Source organism: Stylophora pistillata, chromosome 1 (assembly GCF_964205215.1).
Source record: "Stylophora pistillata chromosome 1, jaStyPist1.2, whole genome shotgun sequence".
Taxonomy (NCBI): Eukaryota; Metazoa; Cnidaria; class Anthozoa; order Scleractinia; family Pocilloporidae; genus Stylophora; species Stylophora pistillata.
This window is the reverse complement of record NC_142519.1, coordinates 36,285,569-36,313,196: the sequence shown is the minus strand read 5'-3', so window position 1 is coordinate 36,313,196 and position 27,628 is coordinate 36,285,569. Positions and strand designations below refer to the sequence as shown.

Genomic DNA, 27,628 nt, shown 5'->3' with positions numbered 1-27,628 from the left:
ATGACGAGCAATGATTGACACTATATTAATTGCAATACAATTTGATTGAGCTTAATTTACACCTTGTATATAGATGTGACAATAAACACTTTTTTTTTTACCACATTTTTTGTGAGTGTATTCCTTATAAGCGGTACCATATGGGTACGATAACCTTTTGGGATTCTTATAAATACCTCTTTTGATTATAGTCATATACGGTTAGGTTAGTATGCCTAATCCGCGATACCCAAACGCGTAATATAGGGTCCGTTCAATTTTTTAATCTCTCCACCATCTTGGACTCTTGTGTTCCCTTTGTTTCCGACGCCATCTTGGATTCTTTGAAAACTTTTAAAAGCTGGAATACGCATATTGAAACTGTTTGTAAGAAAAGTTCCTCAGCTTTGGGCTTAATTAAGCGCGTTAGAGATTTTGTACCATTCTACACTCTTTTGAACATCTTCAGTGGTTTGGTAAAGCCCAAGTTTGACTGCTGCAACTTAGTATGGGATTGCTGTAAGCTGGCCGAAAAACTTCAGAAGCTGCAGAACCGTGCGGCTCGTATATTGTTGTCCGCCCCTTATGATTCTAGTGCTCTAGACCTGTTCCGTAGACTTAATTGGAAAAACCTATACTAAGGAATCAGAGGCTTTTTGCTAAAACCGTTATGAGTACCAAAATTCTAAATGGACGGACACCTGAATATTTATCAAATAAATTCATCTTTCGTAATGATACTACTAGTTATAGATTGCGAAATTGTGAAATGAGGCTGGCTCTTCCGCAACCTCGTACCGATTATGTTCGTAAAAGTTTCTCTTATAGCGGTGCCGCGTTGTGGAATAGCCTTCCGACTGATATTAGAGTATCTAAAACATTAGGTGAGTTTAAGACGAAGCTAAGTAACTTCAGTTTTGAGTGAACTAATGACACGGCGTCCCTGAAAAGCAGTACTTTCATTTTCATTTATTTTCATTCTAATAAGAAGTTAGTTCAGTTCGTTTAGATTAGGCTTTTAATCTTTGTATGTATTTTATAAAGATTATGTAGTTTTAAGTTTTACATTTGTAGAGTATATTGCTTGTATACGACTGAGTGGAATTTACCGTGTATAAATAGAGTGATCTATCTATCTTCTGTTGTCTTTACTTAAACGGAGAATCGCTGCCAGATCAAAGAAGAAACGTCGCTTCTTGGTGCAGAGAGTCTTAAGAAAGAGAGAATTGTTTGTTAATGCGATTGAACAAACAATCGTATTTCCTAATTTCTTCCATAAACTGGTCCGTATCAATTACACCTTCCATCTTGTCAAAACACACGCACGTGTAAAAGTTGATAAACAACTAGTTGTCATGGTATCATGCCGCTTGCATAGCATTATTGGACACATTCCAATCGCATGATCGCAGAACTTTGTCCACATATGATCGCACTCGATCGCAGACGATCGCAACTGATCGCACGAATAGTTTCTGCGATCGCCTGCGATCGCGATCGCACTCGATCGCACACGATCGCAGAGCTGTTCACTTATAATCGCTGGCGATCGAGTGCGATCGCCTGCTATCGTCTGCGATCATATGCGAGGCTTAAAGCATGTTAGGGAGCTAGTCATTAGTTATCACCTTGGGGGAGGGGGGCGGGCGGAGGACTTTTCTGGGCGGGAGGGGGGTTTCGCCCGGTTTTTAAGGGAATCGGAGGAGGGGATCAGTCGTTTCCAACAGATTGTTAAGGGGAGACTATAGAAAACTGACTGCCAATTTACTGCCAATGGGGGGGATGGGGGAAATCATAGGGCGATAAATTTGAAACTGGTGGGGTGTTGATTGAAACTAACTGAGCGTTAGGAAGATTGTAATGTGCAAAGAAAAACTCAGTACGGTGCCTTTTGTGCTTGCAGACGACATTGACCACAAATAGCTTAAGAACTGTTTGCTAAAAATACTTCTAGAAATCAAAGAAAATTCTTTAAACGGCACAGGTCATCTTAACAGGCTTTGTTAAATCGTCTCATCTCTTACCTAAACAGTGATTTTGATAAATTTCTTGAACACATAAAATATAAACACCACAGAATACTCTAGAAATGACGAATGAAGGCGCCTGAACAAAACAAAATCTGTGTCATCTTATGGGTCAGTTTATACAGTATGATGTTCCTGATTACCCCGTCCATTTTCAGCTTTTTTTGTAATCATTTTTATGATGTGCGATTTGTAACTTTGGTTGTTACTTCTATCGTAAGCGGATTAAATCGTCAACCATTATCAATCGGGTTAATATGATTTTTATTTCATGTGAAACTTATGTTAATCACGTTTTGGTGAATATAATGTAACATGCATAATAACAGATTGACCAGCAAAAATTTTCGGTTTACTGTGGGGTACTGGTGATTAAATATTAAAAGAATAACATAACTTTAACTCTTTTGAAAGCAAACTACTCACAATGCGAAAAGTTTAAAGGTAAAACTCATTCGCTCCTTACGGCGACCTTCTTACATCACGCACATGAATTTGTTGTTTGTTTTTCTTAAAAATAAAGAGTGCTCTCTAATACAACCTAATTCTTGTGAAAATGAGTTTAATTTGCATTTGAATGAAAACTTATAATCATATGAAAGGATGAGCACCAGGACTCGTTTTAAAAATGAGGCCAAGGGTAATTCGGAAATTGGCTATTTCAAAACTAGAATTAGTATAGCGGTTGTAAAAAGATCACGACTGTCCAGCTCCTTATCCCAGTCGAAGTTGTCAGTCATCAGTGGGGGCAGTGAGGAGCTGATAACCACGAACAACTCTGCGCTTCCTCTTCAAGTTCCAGGCGAAGTACGACACACCCATAACACAGACCGCAGCAAAAACAGCCATAGCAGCAACAAGAGGGGTGAGTTGACCTGAAAAGGGATGATTTTTTTGTTATTGTTTAGTAGGAAAGCTCATTCCTTTACATTTGTTTCAAGGTCTCAATTAGAAAAAGACAGTGTTCGGGAAAAGTCATTGAGACGGGAAAGAGAGTGAAAACAAGATCTGTCAAAGTCACTTATAATGTCAGATGGGTTTTATCCTCTGAGTAAGGAACCCCTCTCCTTTCAAAGAGTAGCTAATCAGAATTTCTAAAGGCTCACGAGCCATGTGGCCTCCCTACCATGGCCTATCTTGATTGACAAGGAGTGCTACTACTTAATCTAAATATGGTCGTAGTCTAAACCCGTAATATCTTCTTTGTAACGTCTCTGACCGTTCCCTGTTACTCATGTCAACGCGCCTGAAGAGAGATATGGTGAGTGTAAAGTGCATCTTACTAAAAGCCAGTAAAATTACTTAATAAAGGCTCAAACCAGGGCCTCTCCATATGGGAGTCCAATGCACCAGGCATTAGGGCACGCAATTTTCTAGGCAAACGTTACTTTCTCGCGAGGCTCACTCTCCTCGTGAAAATTTATCAAGACAATATGGTGTTCTCTAGTGCCGTTGTAAGGTAGAACTTACCGCTGTTTTCAATCTCATGAAGTTCGATATCCACCTGCGAGTCTGTATCATCGCTTTCCTCTGTTCCCCGCATGAAAGGTCCCTGGGCCAATAGATACTCATCATCATTTGTTTCCTGAGTGTACAGCGACCTTCTTCGTCGGGAATTACGCAGACAGCCCTGTGCGCAGCGTGAGTTAGTATCATTTGCGTCACATATCTTGACCTTGCAATGCATGTACACAAACTGATTGTCACCCAGGAACTTGAACGCCTCTAAGCTAAACCGCTGCCTTCTTTTATCACTCGATTCCTTGTACTCCAAGGTGTCGTCTTCGGAACATCTGTAAAGGAAGTCATATTTACAATCCTTTGACACTGACTGCCTCTGAGGTCTGATGATAAGGTTGCATGCCAGTGGAGCTCTAAGTGGTGGTAAAAAGATATCTACGGGAAATTCTGAATTTTTGGTATTTTACTGTCATATAGCGTCTTAGATGTAATTTTTGATGGGCAGACCAGTTATTTTCTGAGAATGGCTTTATTACCAAAGAAGTTCAAACTAAATATTAAGTGAAAACGTTTCATATGAGGATAATCATAAAACCAAGCCGCTGTATCGCCATACACTGCTGAGCCCGGTAATGTGACAATGCCTTGAATCGTAAACAGCTTTTAAGTGAAGGAATGAGTACTGAAATTTATGGGAGAGGTTTTACTTAGCAAGTCGGAACAGCCAGGTATTGCAAATCGAGGATTAGAGGAACGGAGGTAGGATAGATAGGAAAATGTGTCTCTCCTCTCTCGAGTTAACCCAAGGAATTCGTCCGTCTCGGCTGTCGCATAATGCTTATCTCCATGGAGCATGCATGTTGCGTTACGAGCTTGAACGCAGGCTGTAAGAGAAGCTAAGTCTACAATTACATCTGTCAGTGGCGTAACACAAAAGTAACAATAAATTATTCATACCCGTCTTTGATGAATACGTATTTCAGTCCCTCTTTATTGGGATTGGCATCGGGCGTGGCAAAACACGTTTCTGCTAAAATTGCTAGATCCGAATCATCTGTGTCCACGCTTACTTGCACGTACAATACTTTCCTCAATGGCACGGTCACTGGAAAATCTCGCTTCGTGTATTGACCTTCATATGAATCATCTGGGAAAATCTTCATCTCCAGTACGAACTTTCCCATTCCTTTCTCGGAGAAAACAATTTTTTTGCTCTCCACTTGCAGACCAACGGCCGACACGACTCCCGTGTTTGAGTAAGCGCAAGTGAAAGGTATCTCCACTTCACGGACACGTGTGATTACCTGATCATCCTCCACGGGAATCTCCTCCACCTTATTCATGTAAGTCACGAAATTCCTGATGTGCCTGCTTGATGTGCCACATCCTGTCAGGTCCGTCTGAAGAATGTAGCGGTCGCGAGCTGGGTTTTCTGTGGCTCCACAATCTACATCAGTAAGACGGATATGTTCCACGTCCAGGCCATTAAGAAGGGATTTCGGAATGCTGATGGACATCTCGTTCTGTCCACAAGTAACAATGACCTCTATAAAAATGAACAGGTGTCACAAAAAATAATATGAATAATGCAAAATTTCTATGGCGTGCTATTGTAGAGCTCTAGGGCGCTTTATAATAAAATGTTTAAAGCAGTAACTTAATAAATAAAAATTTCGAAAAATACCAAAGCAAAACTACAAGTTAAAATAGCGCTATAAAAGACAAGTTATAAAGTTGATCTTAAAAGATGTAAGATTTAAACTACATTTTATAACTCTGGAAAATTGTTCCAAAGTTTAGGGGCGGAAACCGGAAAAGCACGATATAACCATAAAATTATTACCTCAATCTAGATACCACTAACAGGTGATTGGTTGGTGATCGTAAACTCAGCTCCTAGATGGCTCGCAAGTTTACAACAATTCACGAATATAACTAGGGCTTTAAATCATTTGAAACTTTAACACAAAACGGGGGAGGGGGGAAGAACTGAAATGAGTGGCACTTACCTTCGTCGGGCGGGGAAACTGAAATAGAGACAAAGAAAATAAAACAGTTTAAATAATTTAATTAAATAATAAATTTTTAATAATTTAATCCATTTCCAAAGAAGAGAATCGTCTGTTGACCAGGTCCGTCCGTTTATTATAATAACAACTGTCTAGTAAGTCTATATTTGTATTCGCCAAAAAAAAAAAAAAAACCTTAAAATAGCATTGTGCTTATTACCTGCAAAAAAAAAAAAAGATGGTCATTAATTAGATTCTTGACTCGCGATTTTGTCTGTTCGGAGATGAAAAGTGCTTCTCAATCTCCTCCAAGGTAGCAAATCAGCGCCGTCCTGAAAAGCACTATCTACTTCTATGGTATATATAAACCAATGGCAAAGCATGATTGTTTTAGTTCGATTGCGTGGGATAGTTTGACCTGTCATCGACTATCATGATCATCCTCACCTCCTGAGCCTTCACCCTCACCAGATGGACCATCAGATAGAATTCCAGTTCGATCTCCAAGTGGATCAGCTCGCCTAACATCGGTCCCTGTATCTTGATTGTTTACAAACTCCTCTTCATCTGAAAAATTCATGAGAGAAACATTTTCTCCTCCTGTGCACTAAAATATTAATTCAGTACTATTTTGTGAGGTGTTTTAATATTAATTCAATATTAATTGATTTTATATTAATTCTGTAATTTTTTGTGAGATGTTTTAATATTAATTTAATATTAATTCTGTCCTTTTTTTGTGAGATGTTTTCTGATTCTGGTCTGTGGTATGAATTATCTGATCTTCATCTCTCCTCATAGCTCATTTTTAATTGGCCGTTACTCCATCAATAGACTGACATGTACCGTCTGTATCTTGAATACAATTATCTCAGATAAGATAAACTAATGCCTCAATACATGTACATGAAGGCAATCATCGTCGTGACAATTACTGCAACATTTTTGTGTGAGCAATTGCTGGATCCCACATATGAGCTCCAATTGATTGATTCATCCATTCACCAATCTATCTATTCAATTTTATCCATTCATCCATTCATCCGGCTCTATTTGCACATTGTTCGCTTTTCTCATCATTCTTTAGTTGTTTTCTTTAAATCTAGATTTGCATGACAGCGTGGTACGAAAATTGGAAAATTGATTCCAAGTGAATTTGATAGAATATTCAACAATATTATGTCGTCAATTGAAATTATTATTGTTCTGTTCCCACCTGCGGTTATATCATTGTTTTGTTTATCAATAGGTTCTTTTACCTTAAGAACTGAACTACCTTGACCTTGAAGAGCCTTGCCATAAATTCGATACCCGTGGTCACATCTAAAATTAGCACCGATAAATACTGATCTTTAAGACAAACATGTTATCGACGAGGCCGGGGCCATAGTTTGTTTTAAGTAGCTTAGTAGTGCACGGTGAAATGGGCACTCGACTCTGTTAATTAATTATAACCTTAGTTCTTTCTGTATCATACTCTAATTTTTAAAATAGGTTGCTTACCTCAGCTCGAGTTGAAGCTACATTTGTGCTTAAAAGAACCGACTAAGCAAGAAATCGGTAAATGAAAATAAGAATTCCCTCCATCAACTGCAACTTCTAGGGATCGCCTATATTGTCAACTGTGATTAACAAAACCTAAAGGTAGCACAAAGTCTCTAGTGTCACCCGTTTTAAGCACAGCTGGTTCGAAAGAAAATAAGCGAGTGTTGATCCTTAGAAGTTCCAGTTAGCTGCATCTAAGGTAAAGAGCCAACTTGGATTTGTGCGTTCTGGACTTGATGACAATTTTCTTATCTGCATACTTAAAGATTAGCTGCATCATATTGATGATACTGATCATGATATACAACACTTTTGGTTGTGGGCCTAGTTCAAAAGGCCCTAACTGCGTTCGGGGCGTTGGAGCTTGTGTCATGCGCAGTAAATGAGCGTTCAGTCAGACTGGTTTATCTTCTAGCTCGTCCATGAAATAAGGATACAAATGTATGTGAACGTACATGAATTGAATGACATGGATTTGGTCTCTGTTATGTAAATATATGGAATTAAAGATAATCTTTTGTAGTCTGTATAACAAGTACGCGAGAGTAAATAACTCTGAGAAAGATTTGTAGGACTTCTGCAATATTCTCCAATGTAATTCACATTTTGGTAAGTCACTGCAAGACAACTCCATCCATAAATAGTTAATTGTTTGAAGTGTTGTTTAGAGGTGAAATTTTTCTATATCTCTAACAATTGGAGCGCTTTTATGAGGTATTTCCGCCCGAGTGGCTTCAATCAATACATGACTTAAAATACTGTGACTCAAGTAATACATTATAAGTCTTTATTGACGATAATCAGCGAAAAATTTTCCGCGTTCCACATTCTAAAGAGACGAGAGAACTCAGGGCTTCAGATAATTTTGGAATGAAATCAGACGAATTCTTCTTCTCGAATGAGTATCTTTAATCAGGGTATCAGGCATGTCTCTGTAAAGCAGGTCGTAATAAATATTCTTCTATACTCTCGTTTTTGGTTAACATTTTTGCGGTTGATAAATGAACCATAAAAAGATAGCTCGGCATGCATCTTAAAAGTATGAAAAAACGCAAGTTAAACCAAGGAAACTGAAAATGTTTACTGAACTTTCTTCATAACTAAAATCGCTGGGTGGTTGTGGTTGCCTTATTTCAGAATATCTGTTGTCACAGAAAACCATAATAGATTTTAAAATTCCTGAAAGGTGGATCGAAATTGAATAAATTACAATCCTTTGGTTTGTTGGCTTTTTTTTCTTGAAGGTGTTTGTTATCGACACCAGTATGACCTTTCTGCTTTACTACAGTGTCGTATGAATTTTCGGTGCATTTCCTTATCGCAAACGCTTCCGGAAACTGGTCAGACTTTGCGTAATTAGAGTTTTAACTGTCAACACGCAGACGCAACTGAAAAAACCGGTTTTGACTTGGAAATTATTTTAATGACATAGATTGAGAAATTTCTTTCTGTTTATCTGTCAGTGGCTATTGAGAAAATACCACTCCGTTGAGTGTTCGCTATGTGACACTATTCGTAGACCCTCATTCCGGTTTTCCCGTAAGCTCGAGTCCAGCTCATTTTTTTTACTAGACTAGATGGGGCTCCGGTACCCCGTATTCACGTCCTCGACAGTTTTGAAATTCAATAGCACTAATAGTGTATTAGTAACTGGAACCGTTGCCTAAATAAACTGCTCTCACACAGGGTCCGATTCTTTTATTTTTTAATTCGTTTGTATTCAATACTTCGAGAATCAACGCGGAAAAAATACTTTCTTTTGTCTCGTACTTCTGCTCTATTTTGCTTGCGACAAAAATTATACCTACTAATCATCTGGTGCTACCGAGATTTTAAATTGCGCCAAGACACTGGGGATTCCTGAAGTTTATTTAGGACGTCGGCAGGATTGCATATATGAGATATAGATGAGTTAGATATACATTCCAGATGGACGATACGAAGGCTAGCCGAATTGTACGAGGTTCTGGCTATTGCACAAAGGTTCATACCTTTCGTGAGCGTTTAATAACGTCACTTCTGTCATGACAAACGCAAAGTACACGTAGAAAGACGAGGCGTGTTGTCCTGATTAAGAAACGCACTTCGTCAGTGTTTTTCTTCAAATAATTACATTTAAGAATTCTATCCCGGCTCGGTTAATACATAATATTTTGGAAAACTTGAAATTTTGAAATACTTCTTCAAATTTCAAACCTCATTTTCTCAAACCTTTCTCCGTGCAAACCAAATTTGTAGTGTAGAGAATTTCGTGTAACGTTTGATCTCCTGAGCTTTGTTCCGCGGAGAAAATTATATATCATTAAGAGAAAACATTGTCCTACAATAAATTTTCGTTATATAAACAACCACTAAGGTATATCATCACATTTCTCGTTTCTCTTCAATTTTTTTTGTATGTTTGTTTATTTGCTTGTGTTATGTTTTTTTTTGTTGATTACCTTGACAGTTTCAACAAAAGGACTTGCTTATCTCGAAGAAACGTTGAATAACTTCGTCTGGATGGGGAACAATGTGGTTGTGTTCCAACCAACAGAGTTACTCTTTCTTCAGCCACCAACTTATTCCTAAGGTTTCAGAGAAGGTTCTATCCACCACTGGTCAAGAAAAAGATTGACAAATAAAAGAGAGAAGTAGAAACTGGACCGTATCCTCCACAACTTCTTGTTTGACATTTACTAAATGAATCAACTGATGCCTGTTCTGAGCTGTTCCTCAGCTACAGGACCATTTAGTTGATAGTTTGAAGAATAGGTTTCGGTATTAGTTTAAGTGAGTTGTTTATTGCAAGGATGATGGAGAAACAGTGGTCCCAGCCCTAAATCCTAATGAAGGGTAAATTCGTTTTCACGAGTTTTAGTACATTTGAATCTTGAAGAGTACAGAAGCTAGCATCACCGACTAACCATTACAAACACAAAATTGAAAATCTTGCTTCGTAGGCTAAACATTTTAGAGTTCTACAAAATATTCAGTGGATTATGATCTACGGATCTTGTGGTCAAATCGGGGTATTTTTTCCGCTTTGAGAGAATAAAGACTAATATGTTCACCCTGAGGGCCAAAAATATTCCGCTTTCTCTGAATGAAATCAACCAACCGATACGCCCTTTAACTACTTCTCTATTATGCTTGCAATGTAAAAGTTCAAGTAACGAGAAAAAAAACACATTGTCATGACGTATTCCTCTTTATGTTTCTATATCTTCGTTGTCTCAAATAATGGTATTTCAAAATGCTGATAAATGTGTCAGTTGTAGCATTAAAACTCGTTGTGTTTAATAGCCTTTTTGACGAAATCGTGCTCTGTTGGGATTTAAGATTCCCCGTGTGCCGAGCAGCATTTTATATAAACACCTTCGTTTTAGAAACTTACCGGACAGATTTTTGACTGTTTCACTTTAATCGCCTCACTATACCCACATACTATGGAGTGGAAGTTGGCTACCATAAAATTCTATCGACTGAAACTGAGATACAGCATATTAATGAAAAACCGAATTCTCAGTCCTTCGCAACAACCCGACGGATGATATCTGTTTGGAGAGATAGGTTTCAGATCTTGGTAGTGAACTGGAAGGATAAACGGCCATCAAAGAAGTTAATGGAAAGCTCCTCGACGAGGATGTTCCAAGGGAAAAAAAATGTTAGGATGCACGGACTTCGTGTAAACTTAAGGTTTTCTGCTTTTTCTGTACGTTGGAAAGTTACCCATGCTCCGTGGCTATTAATCGTGCAAGTGATTGAAAAAAAGAAGAAAATGAAAAAAAAGATTTGTACCTCGTCTTGCTACTTCAAGAGTTTCAAATATGTACGACGTAACTGCCACATGAGTGACAGCAAGGATGAGAAGCAACAACACGGTCTTCATGTCTGAGTTCAACACAACCAGCGCCTTAAAAGACTCCCTTCACAATGCACTGATCTGCACCAAAATGTTATGCACACTTATTTAATTCAATCAATGCGGAAAATATTTCCTTTGTCCTAGTTTTCCGCTTTCATTAAAAGAAAAAAAAACACTGCAACTGTGAAGGATAAACACTCAGACTGTTTTACCTCGTAATTTTTTAAGCAGTATGGACATTTAACAAACATCGGTTTTCAGTCACTCGGCGTAAAGTATAAGGAAAGCTTGCTCGAAGTTTTTGATTAATACGATATGTTAATTAAAGTTAAACGTCATCAATGATTATAACTATTCTATTGAATAATTCATTTTATGACATGCAATTGACCACCACGTGACCTATAGACAATTAGCTTTAGTTAATGAATTGTATCAGAGTGGACACACTTCAGCAAACAAGATAAATTAATACGCGCGGCATAATTCTTAAGTTAACAAACCGATCAAATGCACTTTGCTTGATCAGGACTTAAGTTTCAGTTGTTTGAAACATTTTGCCGGCAAGCACTTACCAGGAGCTTTCAATCGAGTATCCATTCCAAACAGCTTACCCATGCGTACTGCAGAACGGAATTTATGCGATTAAAAGTTAACTTAGGAAATTGCAAATGAAGAGATAATCTCTGCATGCTGTATGTCTAACAAAATTAGTTTCTTGTGGAAGGGCTGTTTTGATCAGTTCCAAACTGACTTTCAACCTGCAAAGGTGTATCGATACAGTTTCTTCCCTAAGATAAATCATCCTTACTTAAATAATTTTCTAATGTTTTAGTAAATTATCGTCTTTAGTTACCATAGTAACCTGCTTTTCAGTTCAAAACGAATGCTTCATTGTCTTGTGCAATCCTCGTGGGATTCAGCGGTCGTTCTTTGGAGCCTGGCAATGGCAAAGAAGGGTCAAGACTTAGAAATGTGGTTGTTCTTTTCGAAAAATCAATGGTTGACTCATTTTTCTCTTCAGATAAATCATCAGTAATATGGACTCTTTCTTTTGGTAGTTTAGCTAAGACAACAATAGCAACCTTAGGAAGCAGCAGACCCATAAGACTAACACAGCCTACGAAAATGAAGAGGCTACAATAAACGTATTCCCTCCTAGAAGACGTTTCTGCGTTGAAATACGTTGGTAAGAATATAATCCACAAAGAACATGTTATGTATAAGGTGATACCAATGTGTTTTGCTTCGTTGAAATTCCTGGGAAAACTTCGAGTTTTAAATGCATACATTGTGCAAAGGAACATCAAAAGTATGTTATAAGACATGTTGACTGCAAGACTAATGCCGCTAACGTTACAAATGAGAGAGGCGTCTAAGGGCGAATGGTAAATCACGGTGGCTTTTGGTGGGTCCGAAAGAGTCCATACTGCGGTAAGCAGAAGTTGTACTGCAATGAGCCCCATGGAGATTATGACCTGGGACATGGGCCTTATTAAAGACGGTCTCGCTGCTGAGTGCTTGGCATGACTAAATATGCGGTAAATACGATTTGTTTTCATTAGTAATGGCGCGTAGCAGGCGGTGAAGCAGGTACTTCCGATGAAACGACGAAGTGTGCAAATAAAATCGGTGGGCTTAGTCAAACAAACAAAGGAAGCTGTATAACACAAAATTATTCCGACAAAGATGAAAAAGGACAGTTCCCTTCCCGCTGCCTTAATCACACTGTCATGGCGTTTAATGACGTAGAACGCAAACGTTCCTATGGCAACGAATACCCAGAATCCCGCGAGTACCTTTAGTGAAGTTGATATGGGATCATTCCACTGAAGATGAGAAAGTTCAAGTTTTACACACTTCTGTAAACTCGGGTTTGGTTTGTAGCCAAGGTCACACGCTTTGCAAGTGTTGTTTATGATCACTTCATTAACTTGACAAGATATACAGTTCCAACAACATTCCGAGTTGAGAATTCTGGGTTTTGTTATTTGCTTTGGAGTACAGGAGTCACTACAGTATGAATAAGGCGGACGAGTTACAGCATTTCCCCATGAGACAAGGGAATTATCAATTCCCAGTTCACTTACTTTATCTTTGGCTAAATCTCCAAGATATCTCCATGTGCCAACGCGGACATACTTCCATGAACCATCTTCCCTTTGCTGAAAATTTGAGATGCTATAGGTACCATCCATTTCTTGGTTCTCATTAAATTTTAAAGTCAGGTTATACGATGCGTCTGGGAATGTTACATTCTTCAAATAACCAATGAGACTTCTCTTTTTAAGTGTTTCTTTCATTTGCTGGCAAATTCCAGTCTTCTTTGGGCAAAGATCTCTTTGCATGTCGTCGAGGGCATGCGCCAGAGCGTAAACCGCGTTCACAACGACACGAACTGGCGCAAGTTCTATATCACGTGGTAGTGACGTCGACAGGTTACTTTTGCATGCTGTAAGTGAGGATGGTGCCGAACCTCTAGTCTCGCATTTCAAGACAGACTGCACAACTTCCTCGAACCATAAATTGTCTGTTTTTGGATATGAAGTTCCACCCAAGGAATTGTTAAGGTTTGTCAAGAAATCCAAGAATCCGTTTACGATTCCATCGCCGTGTCCGACTGTCAGGGAGCCATTGGCTATTTCTTCGTTACCTTCAGTGACGTCAACACGATTGCTCCAACCGCTGCTTCCAAGCCAAGTAAGACCTTTGACACCAGACTCCTTACCTGCACGGAGCAAACCAGCCGAGTCAGTCTGGGTTGTAAATAACACAATCACATGGGCATTGCCAATTTTGTGTCGTAATATCGTTTGAACGGCGGACATATAATTTTCTTCCCTTGGAAGGCTGGGGAGACTTTCAGCTTTTGCTATGCAGATACCAGCTTTCCGAGCGATCTGGCGAAATATGCTCATTCCTCCCTTGCCGTAATTTCCGTGGGAATTGATTGTGTAAACGTAAGTCCAGCCATAATGTAGAGCGACATCCACCAGAGCCTGGGCTTGGAAGGAGTCAGGTGGTATCGTCCTAAAAAAATTCCCATAAAGTTCCTTGTTACTTAGCTCCACACTCGACGAACCATAACTTATCTGAGGAATTTCAAAAACCCGCAACAGATTCGCCACCGCGACGGAAACATCGCTTGTGAAAGGACCAATGACTCCAACGAGAGGTTTCGGTTCATCCAAGAGCGTGTGTTTGATGAAGTCTTTTGCTCGGTCCGCTCCAATCGTCTGACTTCTGCATGTGTCGAATATCTTCGCTCCAATAGTGACGTTCGGCAGCAATTCCGTGTCATGATTGATTTTTTGGAGAGCAAACAACATAGCAGCCAGATATTGGAATCCAGCCTGTGGATCTATTTCTCCACATACATTCTCGCTTAAAGTACTTCTCTTGTGAACAGGAAAAAGTCCGCCAAAAAGAACATCTCCATCCATTTGAAGTTGCTGATTGTCTGCAACAACTAACATTGAGAATTATTTGAGTAACACGGGTTTGAATTTGGTACATTCTACAAAATAAACTACTACGTATTTCTTAGAGACTAAGAAAAACATATTATACCGTAAATGGGTAATCATATCTGTTGGTCAGTGCTGATGATTGTAAGTGGGGATTTACGACCCTAAATAGTCTGAGAGAGGAACTGGTCAGCGATCTTAGAGGAATCTTGTTGCCTAACCTCAACAGATGTCGAAGACTTCTGACATAACATAATCAATAGAAATATTCCAAAAGCAACAACGGCCTAACATTACTAACCAATAAGGGGGCAATTTTCTAAAGAAATTGCGGTGCTGCATCGGTGAGTGGGGGTAAAACAAGGTAATAATGGTTTTATCAAATGAGTTGATGATGACAGTTGGCCACCGTTAAAAGTTCCAAACCTGACATTTCGAGCGTCAACCATTCGCTTTTACGAAGGGCTAACGGTTGAAACTGAACGTCAGCTATGAAATTCTTTACGGTGGCCAGTTTACATTATCAACTCAGTGGATAAACCATAATTACCTTTTAACATTGCTAACGGTTTGAGACCGATTTTAAGTCACCCTACCTATGTCTTACAGCCAAATACATCAAATTAAGACTGACCAACAAGAAACGTATTCAAAACAGAGAAAAAAAAGGACATCGAAACTTTCATGAAAGATGATTTTTCGACATCATTTATAGTGCCCATACTACAAAAAACCTGTAACAATGGCTGGTAAAGTAATAAATTTGATAAATATAATAATCTTAGGCAAATTAAAAGGAAGCCATAAAACCATAGCCACTCGCTTTTTTACGATTTTTGTTTTCTTGCAACACAACTTCTCTTATGCAAATTTCAAGGTGTCATTGTTGGTATACAGAATATACCATCTCGCAAGTTTTACAACAATTGACTTGCTCTCTTTTCCTAAATTCTCTATTTTCATCTTTGTTAATCGTAGTTTAGCCTCGTGGTTATTGTATTTCAAAAAAACATAAACACAGGAAATTTTTTTCTTGCGTTCATTTCTGCGGATCGTAATTAATTTCGGTGAAAGTAGAAAACAGTTGAGTGCATAACCGCGGCTTGCGTTAGATCTGGTATGAATAACCGGCCCTTCGTGTTTGGTATCTTGTGGTCACCATTGGGACATTTTTACAAAATTCGTCCTAAAATGTTGACGGATATTACGGTTTTCCTTTCATAATAACGCAGTTTTGCGATAGCCCACTGCCATTTACGACGAAAATATTCAACTCGAAGACCTTTCAATCGTCTTAAAGAACATGCAAAATTCTCTTTTTCACGCCGCACGATTATAATTTATCGTCGCATATCCGATTCCTTCGTGAAAAAGAACTTTCCACAGCTGATACATCTAATTTTTTCTAATTTTTGATCATTTAGCAGTGTTGTTCTCCCCTCTCCGTCACCATAACTGCTCTTCTTATTAGGCTACTGTTTCTTCACTAATAATGTTTTCTCTCCTTTTATTTACCTAACCTCATACTCTAGGAAATTTCTTTACTTTTTATTAGATGATAGTTTGGTAATTTAGAAAGTGTGTCTCAACCATTAACGATTCATATGTGCTTTTAAAGGAGTACAGATGATTTTCATAATTACAGTTAATTAGCGAAGCATATGGTCAGGAAGGAGAACAATGCAGGGCTTATCAGATATTTGCTCAAGCTGTGATAGCGACTCGAGATCTGAGTTTGAAATAAATTTTGAAATAAATTTTGCCATGAAAAGTTCATCTTTCATGAAAAGGCAGAGTAAATAGGATCAATTTACAAGCCAAATCTTGTTCTTTTATTTAATACTGAGGTTTTTGATGATAAAAAGAACCGTTTCAAATATCTATTTTTAAAATGTAAGTGTCAGTAAAGTGAGCGCAGGTGTATTTTAAAAAGCATTGCGAATCATTAGTAAAGCGAACGTGCTGCGCTGGTCTGTCATCGTTTCTCCGAGTTAGCAAACTCAAATATCAAACATAAAGATACGTGTGTCGTACAAGAGGCTGTCGAGTCTTGTAATATCAGTTAGATAATTATTTTGTTGTAGAAAGGGATGGCGTTTGAAATAAGATCTCACTACCTACCCAATACTTTGCTGAAAAGATGAGCTTGCCACAAAATTGCGTATCCAAGAATTCTTGGGCCAGTCATGGTTCAGATCTCCCCTGAGCTAGTCACGGTTTTGTCTTGGCCTCGGTTCGTTTCCTAACTCAAAAACTCTATAAATACGATAAGTGATGTTTAGCACGTCGAAGTGAATATGAATTTCAAATGTGAAACTCTCTTATCTACCCCAAAATGTCAGGTTTATGAACAGTACATAGCCTCATTTGTGTCACAAATTTGCTAGACTATTTGTACTGTGGTAGACTTGATACAGAACAAAAAACTGATTTCGCTCACTCACCGGCCTTCTGTGAACTACGCTTTCATCTCCTACCACACAACAAAATGTCAACTTCCGATGCAGCTGATGTTGTCATTAAAATTGATTTCGTCGTGAAACACAAATATAAGTGGCTGATGTAGCGTCAAGTTATTGTGGCATCACGTTCCATCCGATTTATGTCAAATCATGTTCGTCAAAGTTCGTTTCCACTTAGAATATTTGATCATGGGCTTGCACCTCCACGATTCCCTCAGTTTTTTAGTTGTATGTACGTTTTGATCAAATAGCTTTTTTTCATCGTAGGATGTTAGTTTTCATAAATCATATGAAAACATAACATTGAAACTCACTGCGACGGCTAAAGAAGATCAAACTCGCAGTAAATGCGTCGGTGACTGTTTTAGCCGATCCTAATCCAACTAGTTATCATTGGTTTTCAACAACAACAACAACAACAACAACAACAACAACAAAACTGTCATGTTTGATAAGGATATGGAGCAAAGTTGTCTTTCAATAACGAAAACTCTGGTGAAATGATAACCGCATCGATTTCTTGTAGATTTTACAATGCCCCTCTTCCTCATTGCATTACTCAGAATATCGCCTATGTTCAACTCTCGCCGTATATCAATGAAGCTAACCGCTAATTTTCCTTGAGTTATCTGGAAGGAAAAAGCACCTGCTTTTATTTGCTAACACCGGATGCCAACTAGTGTATGCTATCCACAATTGTAGGAAATTTCAATTTGTGTTTAAATTTCAAATTTCAATTCTCCTTCCTCTCCCCCCTTTGTATTTACGCGCAGCGCGCGTGATTTTGCAAATTAGCCAATCCCGTCAAAGAACTTTAACCTTAATACTGAAAATTGTCGTGGAAATTTATTCTCGCTTATCTTCTGTTCTTTGTTTTACGGAGTTAGTTGTTTTCTAAGTTTCCGTTCAAGCCAATTTGTTATTTCTCAGTTTGGAATTTTAAAAGTTTCGCAGTTTTTGTTTAGTCTGAATGTTCTGTTCATTTTAACGAAAACCTCATTAAATATATATTTTCCACATAGTTTGGACTCTAGCTTCTTATTTCGTTACAGGAGTTTTTTTTACACACAATCCCCGCCTTAGTTGGAATACGCGAGTGCGGCTTGAGATCCGTTTTTAAAGAAAATTTCAGTGCCCTGGAAAGAGTTCAACGTAAAGCAGTACGGTTTTGCTCGCAGAATTATCATAGATATGCTAGTGTTACTAACATGATCGAAGATTTTGGATGGACCACGTTGGAAACGAGAAGAAGGCAGTCTCGGTTAATACTTATGTATAAGCTAACTCGCGGTCTTATTGATATAGATAATCGAGAATATTTAGTACCGCGCTCCGAGAGTCGCAGGAGGGGATGCCATCAATTTAAATTTCGCGTGCCATATGCAAGTAAAGACGTTTTCAAATTTTCCTTTTTTCCAAGAACTATAACAGACTGGAACTGCTTCCCTGAGAGCATTGTTTCGTCAACTTCCTTAGAAATTTTTAAACATAGGTTATCAGCCTTTTTAAATGATAGTTGTACATAGCTTATATAGTTTTCGTAATTCAACTTTTATTTTCAACATCAACAGAATTGTTTTTTTTAATTCATTTCCTTATTACCTTAATCTAGTTATTTGCTTTATTTTTATGGTTGGTGTGATATCTTGATGATTTTACCGACCTAATAACATGTAATGTAAATGTAAATGTAACGCTAAAAAAAAAACAACAACAAAAAACAAACAAACAAACAAACAAGAAACTCGGCCAATATCCAGCTTTGTGTCTGGGATTGTGGCTTATCGCACTCGAGCGATCTAGCCGTTTTTCGCGAAGGTAGTTTTTAAGGCTCTGAAGAAAAACTCACGGACAGAGATCTGGAAACGAGGTACGACGACGTTCTAAAATGGCGGACTCTGGGACTAAAGGCGAATGTTTACCTGCAGATTGGGAAGACAATGATCGAATGAATTTTATGTTTTCTGCTTTTCCTGAGAGCAGAGAGGTAAACCCAAAACACTGGGACTCGAAGCTAAATTTTTGGAGCAAAGCAATTTCGGAAAACTGTGAGCACCATGAAGAAATTTTTATCGATTTTGCGACCTTGAAAACTCGGTTTACGCGAAACAGTTTGACACCACTCGGGCTTCGCATTGTACTGAAAGAAATGACTCAGCAAGGAAAGCTTATGCGAAAAGAGGATTTTATGACCTGTAATAACGACGGCTGGGTGTCATGGTCTTTTGGATTGGCGAAAAGATCTTTTTGGTGGGGTGTCCATACTGTGATGGGAGGCGATGATGAGTTAAATCTGGATGATAAATTCATTTTAGTCGATGCAGCAAAGGTATAGATTACATTTACTAGAAGTATTAAACGATCTCAGTGTCAGATATCGACCAAGAGTCTATTTGGGTGCATATGATTTTTATTCAGTAACTGCTTTTTGCCTTAACGTTTTCATGAATTAATTACGAAGAAGAATAAACAGAAAAAGGAAAAATCCAAATAGTATTTGCATGAAAAAAATTACGCCCTGGCTGTCTGCATGCTTGTCGGGCAATTTTCTCTGAATGTTCACTAAGTGTTATTTTGGACTTTGTGAGAGTATCAGATGCTAGTTATGGGGTATTATGTGATTCCAAGCATGATGTTGGTGATATACTGTAGAAAGTAAAATATCCAAACTTGGGAATTCTAGAAAATTGGCATGCTCTCTACACGAGCCAGTAGTCAGAAATATTTACCAAATTCCCACAGAAAATACTTCATACATTACCCCATTGGGGTGGACTAATTGCCAATTTGACATGCTTGTTACCAATTCTCGGAATATATATTTGGGATTGTAAGTGAGCAAGAGGTTACACATCTAGATGAAAGAGAAACAAACTCTTGTACAAGAGGTATTAACTGCTGATGAGACTAACTGGTGTGTGTTAACAATGTCAGGACTGATTCTAACAATTCCTATTTTTTTTTTTTTTTTTAATGAAATCATTCTCTAAGCTTGGCTGCTCACTAGAAAATCAAAAGCTTGTCAAAATTTAAAAGAAGTTGAGAACATTGTGAATTCCTACCTGGGGTACAAATTTATTTATTGTGTCAACTAAAGAACTTGTCTATTTGGGATCACCTGATGTCTCTTAAGATATATCTCTAGAAGTTTGAAAAAATTTTGCAATGGAAATTCTGTGAAAATTACATGGCCGCTGGGCATACAACCATATGCAGATCTAACTTCCTATTTAGCTTTTAACCTTATTTCCTTTTTCATTTTCAAGACAATCTTTTCGCATAAACTGAAGATGTCTTTTTCTCAACTTGTAACTACAACTGTACCATTAACCACATAGCTAATTCATTAGCTGGGTACAGACTGACTTTAAATTGTATTAGGTGAATGAGCTCTGGTTACTTGAACCGTTCTGTGCAGACGCAGATGCCTCACATGAGCATCTATATAAGACTTAAGTCTGCTATGTCGCCTTATCTTTGGGCTGCACTGTACTTATTGACTAGTCTGCTATGTCGCCTTATCTTTGGGCTGCACTGTACTTATTGAATTATGGGGGTCATTGCAAAGATGAACTAAACCTTTAAGTGTCCATGTTGTTTTTAGATCTTTAAATGTTAAATTTCACATGATGTGAACTTAACATTTCAGTTTATTTGTCACAATTTCTTTGTCTAAAGGAAAATGTAGAAAGGCTTCTTGCCAAACATTATGCTAATGTGCAATGTGAAACAACAGACTACATTATACCATGGAATGTGATGAAAATGCGGTGTAAGAAGTTTGACGATGAAGCCCTAGAAGTTCTTATGGGATATTTACAACAGCAGAGTAAAGCAGTTGTATATGTTACATCAGAAGGAGAGAAGGCAAGTATCTGAGGTGCTTCAGAATCCATCAGACTACCCTACTTTAATGCACGGCTTGTCAAATTGTAATGTGCACTGAATAATACAGGTTGAACTGCTGATGTACAAGAGATAACTCAAATTTCAAACTCAACCAAATGGTCTGTGAAGAGAAGTTTGGACAAAATAATTTGGATATATTAACAAAGTTGAAATGGTGAATTGGCCACCGTAACGATTACAAAAGCTGACGTTTCAAGCGTTGGCCCTTCGTTGGAGCGAATAGAGGAATTGTGGGTTGTGTGTGCTTTTAAAGGCAGAAAATGGAGCTATGTTATTGGTGGGAACATGGCAACGAGAAAAACAAGAATAAATTAGTGGAATAACGTAGCTCCATTTTCTGCCTTGTAAAGCACACACAACCCACAATTCCTCTATTCGCTCTGACGAAGGGCTAACGCTCGAAATGTCAGCTTTTGTAATCGTTATGGTGGCCAATTTACCATTTCAACTTTGTTGATATATCCAAATTATTTCGTTACCCCTACCGACGCAGCCCGAAACAGTTTCTTTCGAAACTATCAGCCTTTATTCATTTGTAGTTTGGACAAAGACTATGTGAGAATCCATTTGTTGTAAATAGGGTCCCTGTGCTTGAGGAGAGGCTGTGTGTCACAGGCTACTTACTTGCAGTACTCTAATTTTTAATGGCTTATCTATGAATAACATCCTTGCTTTCAAAATTTGTTTTTTTCTTCTAAGAGCTTTCATTTCATAAACAGGATGTAATAAAATTTGTTCCTAGATAGCATGGATATTTGGGAATTAAATCCTTTTTCCACCAGATAATTCATAATACAACCAGCCTCAGAGTTAACAGACAAATGACAAAGAGGTGGAAAATATATCTTGACCATTTTCACCTTAAATTTAGTTTTCATGCACTCCACTCAGATCTCTCTGTGATAATGATAAGGGGAATTTGTTTAACAATCAGGAGCTCCTTAGATTGGTGATCATTTCCATTATTCTCCTGACCTTTACATATGATTCAAGGAGAATTATTTAGTTTTAGAAGCCAGTCACACTTAGAGGTGAAAGTGTTTTACTGAAGCCGGATCTCTGCTCTGAAAAATCTTTAACTTATGACTTTTGTACAATGTATAATTATGTAGGTTATCAAGTTTGCAAGAAAAGGTGAAGTGAAGGTGACAGCAGTTTCTGACAATGATATCAATATTGTGAGGTTAGATGTCTATTCCTGTGTTCCAAAAGGCTTTAAAGAAGAAGTTTGTAATTTTTAAATGTTCCTCATTCACATCAATGTTTTAAAACTGATTTGTTAAATAGATTTTATAAACTGTTTTCTTCATCAAAGCCACTAAAACCAATATTGGTCAACTTTGAATTTAACACATTGAAAATACAAACTACTGCATGAGTAACACATTGAAAATACAAACTGCTGCATCAGTTCTCTGTTTTTGATTTTCATTCTGTTAAACACAGTTTAACTGAATGTGCATTGCTGGTGTGAATGAGGTATTAGTTAAATAGATTTTAAATTAGTCTTAAAGATTCCTATTGATCCAGTGCAACCAATTTTTCCTTTCAAGTCCAGCCATTCAAATAGTTCATTTTCAGGTGTTTACACTTCTGGCCCTGGTTCTCTGAATGGTGGTTAATGCTATCCACTGTATAAATTCTCTATCCACTGAATAGCGCAGTATGTTTTGGTTAGACTTATCTGCTGGATAGCAATGTACTCCTTGGATAACCTTATCCCCCATGTGAAAAACTAGGCCCAGGATGTTTGCTGTTTTACAAAAAATTCTCTATTTATAGCATTGTTGTAAGGTATCAAGTTAGGGATAATTGTAACAAGTTGACATTAAAATATTATTGCAGGAATAAGATTTGAAAATACTGTTTGTTTTAAAAAATACCTCTGCATTTAAGCTGGAGTTTACTTCAGATGCACTACCATTCATTTTCTCTAGGCTCAGGAAAACGGTGGCTAGCCTAACTCTTCAAGTTAATAAACTGTCAAATGAAGTTGAAAGGTGATGATCATATCATTTTCTTTTCTTTGATCTTATGCATAAAGGGTCTGTGATTTGGGGTGGTACTTGTATGTGTATTAAAAAATTGTTATCATCCTTGTTTGTGAAGTTGTAGATTGCAAGCAGCAAGTTTTGCAAAGGAAGGCTCAAGAACAAAGGTTGGTTTGAGCATACATTTTAGACACTTCAGAGTTTCGTCATTTGCCACATGCAATAGCAAAATTGTCAGATAACTTGATTTTCTTGAGAAGTGGTTTAGTGTTAAATGACACTGGAAATAATTTCGTCTGTTTTTCAGTTGTTGTTTCAGTAAGTTCATCATTCTGTTTATCTGTCTGTCAGGCAGTCAATTAGTCTGTCAGTCAGTCAGTCAGTCAGTCAGTAAGTCCATCAGCTAGCCAGTCTGTCAGTCAATCATCATACAAATTAATGATGTGAAAACCACTTAGTTATGTTTACTTGCATTACAGGCCCTTAAACTGCTTCGCAGAAAGGAACTTAGACAACGAACATTGGACAAGGCAATTGCAGACTTGAATTCTTTTGAAGAAATTTTACACAGAATACAAAATGCACACACAGATAGAATGGTGAGAAATGACTGTGGTGCACTTTGTTAGTAGTAATTTGATGATAAGTACTTTGAGGTTGACAAATGGAATGCAAGACTCTATGTGAAACTGTTTTTCCCCTTCAGATAAAAGTGTAAGTCTTGGATTTAGGCCAAGCCAACCATGTGGCAGAATCGTATCTTGGGCTGAGCAGAATGTAGCATTGACTGACAACCTGTACATATAGTCTGTAGTCCATTGCAGGCTCAGCAGTTTGTTAAAGTTAATGGACAGGTTGTTGCCCCACCCTCATTACCCCCTCTCTTGCTTCAGGGGGGAGGGGAGGGGATGGGTTTGAGGGAGCAAAGGTGGAGTACCTGCAAACTGTGAAATGTTGTTGGCTGGTACCACTTTCTACAACATGATGAAAAAGATGTACACTGTACCACAAGGATATCCCCCTATTAACTCCAGCTATAGTATCTTGGACATTGACTGCAGCAAAGGCTTGAATGTTTAAGACTTAAAAGCTTTTTTGTGCCTCGGTAAATCTCCTGAGTTTGCGTTTCCTTTTTTTCTCTCTTTAGGTTATCGAGGCTTTGAGGGCAGGAACAGCAGCACTGAAGGGTGTACATTCAGAAATGACAATCGATAAGGTCGAGGATGTAATCGATGACCTTAACGAAGTGAGTGCATTTTCAGGTTTCCTTTTCCAGAAACATTTTCTAACATGACAATAACCAAAAATTTAATCATGAAGGTGATAATTCATAATGGTGGTTAAACTGTGTGGAGTGCAATTTAGCCTGAAATCATAAGTATGATTTCAAAATCAAACCAGTGCACAGCGCAATTTTGATTTTGGACCAAAAGTGCACGACACATAGTTCAAGTCCCATTTTTACTACATCCATTTTAAAATCACAAAATTCAGTCGCTCAAATTCTGTATTTTTAGTCTGTACAATTATTTTATTGATCCAGTGTGGAGCTGGTTTGTAAAACATCCGACAACAAAGATAAGGAGAGCAGTAAAATAAAATTGTCACATAACAAAATATATGATGAAGTTCATTGATTCTGTTCAATTATAAATCAGCTTAACACCTTTGGTGTTAATTATACACTGATTTGGTGTTAATTATACACTGTTTATTATACACTTCTCCCACTTCCACCAGTGGGAGAAGTGTAGACATGTATCATGTTCTTAGCGAGGCGTTTGATTGTTGCATTCGGACTGAGAAAGAGCAGTTTTAAGTGTCTCTTTGAATTACTTTGATGCAGGGAATAAATGAATCTCAAGACATAAATTCAGCGATATTGGAAGGTGAGGTGAATCGAATTGTTTCATATTTCTCACTTCTCAGAGTAGATAGCCCCTCCTTTTCGGTTAAGTCCGTCGCGCGAGTCAAAAGAAATCAGTGAAAAAAATCATTAATGTTAGCGTACCGCGCAGAACTCTGGGAGTTAGGCGGACATAAAAAGAAAACACTCTGCCGTGCAAGATTAAACTTTCTTTCTCAGTCAGGAGTCCTTACTTTTCGTGTGTCTCACTCCCGGAGTTCCACGCGGTTCGCTATCGTCAATTTTTTTCCACTGATTTTTTGTTACTCACGAGATGGACTTCACTGAGAAGGAGGGAAAACTCATAGTCTAAACTTAGGGATAAATTTTCGGTAAGATTTCAAGAGAAATCTAGGTTGCACTGGTTTTTCTCTACAATGAGATGTAAACTCAAACAAAATCGTGTCTTTGAAACACTTACGATTTTTATGCTTTTGAATACCAGTAAGTGGTGTTGGTCGTTAGAAGTGTATATGTTGTAGTTCAATTTTATCCTTGGTTCAAATTTTATTTTCCTTTGTTTCAAACTCATTATCATACTTTAACATGACTGAGAACAAAGGAAAATAAAATTTGAACCAAGTATAAAATTGAACTACAACATATACTCCAAATTCTCTTTGCCTCCTGATCGACTTGTCTTTTTTCTGATAGGCTGTTAAATTAATTTAATTTCAATCGTATTTCCTGTGTTACTTGTTTATTTCTGGTCTCCCCTCTTTTTTCATGCGCGTATCAACCCGCAAAAAATGAATCTTCTTCCTTGCTTCAGGTAATGTACGGCTTTCTGAGGCATCTGGGATAGGCCCGGATGAGATGGAGGAACTGGAACGAGAATTAGAGAGCCTCGATATCGGGAAAGAAGGTATTTTCACACCAACCTGGCAAATCGTTTTACTAAAGATGAGTCTGGTAGAAAACTCTTTTAGGCCCTCAATGTACTCAGTTAAATGAAGTACAGAGAACTCGCTGAGGAGCTCGGCCATATATTATGCTCATAATTATGTGGCAAGCGTCTTCAACAGTTGGGTTATGTTTTTCCCTTTTTAGATCCAGGGATCGCGGCAGGTTACCAGTACAACTCGACTTCATCAAGGGTAGCGCAAAGGCCTGGTCCAGACACAGAACTTCCCAAATTGCCTCCAGTCCCCTCTTATGGCCCAGATGCATCTGAAAATTCATCAACGAGACAGAAAACAAAAAGCCTTGAAGCCAGCTAAGTTATTTTAAGTGGCTTAGCCTCGCTTAAGCGTGAAGAGAATGTAAGGGGGACAAACGAACATATTTAGATTTATCTTTCCATGCTGTTGTTGGCGCGAGGTCGGTGGATATGAATTGTACTTTTCACTCTTGTGATTAACAACATCATCAGAGTATAAACGTTTAGGGTTAGGGGCGGAAAGGGTCACACTCCGGCTACTTAAAATCCAACGGACACTGCAGAGAAACCCCAAGCTCAACTGTTAATTCAGAGTAGCTTAAATTACCATCCCACTACCCCCTTCCCAGTTCTTGTCGGGCAAGAACTCGTTCATCTCAATCTAAAAATTGTTCACACTTTTAAACCTAAAAAAAAAGATTCAATTGCCGCAGTGTGATTATTAAATGGCCCTTTCCCATAGAGCAGACTTAAAATATCAAACTAGACGATCAAATCTTCCCTACCCCTGTATTATTTGCCGCCTGGGATGTGTATCTATGGGAATGCGTACACATTGTGTCTCTGTTACAACTTTCATCAACGTGTTTCAAAGTATTAAAGAGCGGATTTCAAACTGTCTGAATCGCGTAACTGGTTGATACAGATTTCACTAATATTTCTTGAGACATAAGCGGTTGATGTAGTAGCGGGTAAGTCGGTGTTTCTTTTCGATCGATACTGGTATTGGGTTTACTTTAGCGAATGACACTATTAAAGGACAGATCATTCATGACAGCTCATGTTGCTACCACAGAAGAAGAAGTCCTCAACCAGGATATAAGTTATTTTAATTGTAAATATGAATTGACTTGTGATCCATAGTCAATCTCGCTTTTGTTGTATATATGCGATTTAAATTAAAAATTACCTTTTTCATCTTGGAAGTATTTTCATTTATTTCCGTGCTACTTGTACTCTCAAGGCATATGCCATCTCAGCGAAGACAGAGTGTGTCTTTTGCTAGGCAGACCGTTACAGTTAACTTGTGTTAAGTGTGATTTGTGCGCACGTGTTTAGGGAATTATATATGCACGTAAGTGTCTGTGTGTAACGTTTTCACGTGTTGCCTTTCCGAGATTTGCATAAGGATTATCGTGAAAGGTTATTGGCAACTAGCGGATTAAAAATGCTTTATTGGTCCTCACACTGAAAGAATTGTGTTGCTTGCGTCCAAAAACAGTAGTGCCCAAACGTAATTAATGATCGATGCACGAGCTTCCATGAGTGGGAATCAGTTGTCATTTTCCAATGCATGCATTGGCTGAAAGCCCATCAATAAAAGCCAAACAATGCGGATGTTGGGTGGGAACTAATTTTCTTTGTCAACTTTCATGCCTGCTACTACTCTCTGACATTTTACAGGCCGCCGATGTTATAGTTTCGTGGCGCTACTCACTTGGGCCCCTCGTGTAAAGAGAAAAAAAAAAAAACAAAAGAGATAGCAAGGCAAAAAGGCGATTCGAGGAATCTGTCAACGACGAGAGCGCGTGCGTTGGTGCTAGGATCATACTCAACTAATGCAAGCTTGCGTATGCTCCATTCTCTCTTTCCATTTTTCGTGCTACGTTAGAAAATGTTTTTTCCTGGAATCCAGGCAGTCAAGTGAAAGAGTACGCACCGTAACTCGTTTTGAAACTCTTGGCGTTTGCCAGTGGGAGAAGCGAGTCAGTCTGTTCAACTCAGTGCTGGTCAGTGGTTTCTTCGCAAAGAGTAAGTTTGTTGCGTCATAATACCTTAACGTCATGTAAAGTTCAACAGTGTTTCAGAAACAGAGATTGTTCAAGAAATGCAAATCGTCTGGGGGGTCTGAATTTCAAGCACTTC

The 27,628-nt window shown here is 38.2% G+C and overlaps 3 protein-coding genes across 5 annotated transcripts; 1 reads left to right on the top strand and 2 right to left on the bottom strand.

Annotated features, from left to right (window-relative positions):
- Positions 1-2,253: 2,253 nt before the first annotated feature.
- On the bottom strand, positions 2,254-10,961 carry LOC111336009 (ZP domain-containing protein). Of its 2 annotated transcripts, none has more exons than XM_022942025.2 (6): positions 10,802-10,961; positions 5,924-6,043; positions 5,477-5,494; positions 4,425-5,013; positions 3,477-3,799; positions 2,254-2,881 (listed from the first exon to the last, which is right to left on the bottom strand). In XM_022942025.2, exons 1-6 carry the CDS (start codon positions 10,890-10,892, stop codon positions 2,739-2,741), a joined length of 1,284 nt encoding a protein of 427 aa, XP_022797760.1. In that variant the 5' UTR covers positions 10,893-10,961; the 3' UTR covers positions 2,254-2,738. The 2 variants fall into 2 exon arrangements, with proteins under 2 accessions (XP_022797760.1, XP_022797761.1); XM_022942026.2 differs by having other exon boundaries at positions 5,945-6,043.
- A 247-nt stretch (positions 10,962-11,208) lies between these two features.
- On the bottom strand, positions 11,209-17,527 carry LOC111336008 (metabotropic glutamate receptor 2-like). 2 transcript variants are annotated; one of them, XM_088754014.1, is made up of 4 exons: positions 16,780-17,527; positions 16,457-16,591; positions 12,668-14,337; positions 11,209-11,808 (listed from the first exon to the last, which is right to left on the bottom strand). In XM_088754014.1, exons 2-4 carry the CDS (start codon positions 16,521-16,523, stop codon positions 11,788-11,790), a joined length of 1,758 nt encoding a protein of 585 aa, XP_088610140.1. In that variant the 5' UTR covers positions 16,524-16,591; positions 16,780-17,527; the 3' UTR covers positions 11,209-11,787. The 2 variants fall into 2 exon arrangements, with proteins under 2 accessions (XP_088610140.1, XP_022797756.2); XM_022942021.2 differs by having other exon boundaries at positions 11,209-14,337; positions 16,780-17,519.
- Positions 17,528-18,649: 1,122 nt separating this feature from the next.
- On the top strand, positions 18,650-26,680 carry LOC111336010 (charged multivesicular body protein 7). Its single transcript, XM_022942027.2, has 10 exons — positions 18,650-19,126; positions 20,476-20,664; positions 21,819-21,889; positions 22,644-22,706; positions 22,816-22,864; positions 23,177-23,296; positions 23,845-23,943; positions 24,544-24,586; positions 25,376-25,468; positions 25,654-26,680. The coding sequence occupies exons 1-10, from the start codon at positions 18,686-18,688 to the stop codon at positions 25,821-25,823; spliced, it is 1,338 nt and encodes a 445-aa protein (XP_022797762.2). The 5' UTR covers positions 18,650-18,685; the 3' UTR covers positions 25,824-26,680.
- Positions 26,681-27,628: the final 948 nt, after the last annotated feature.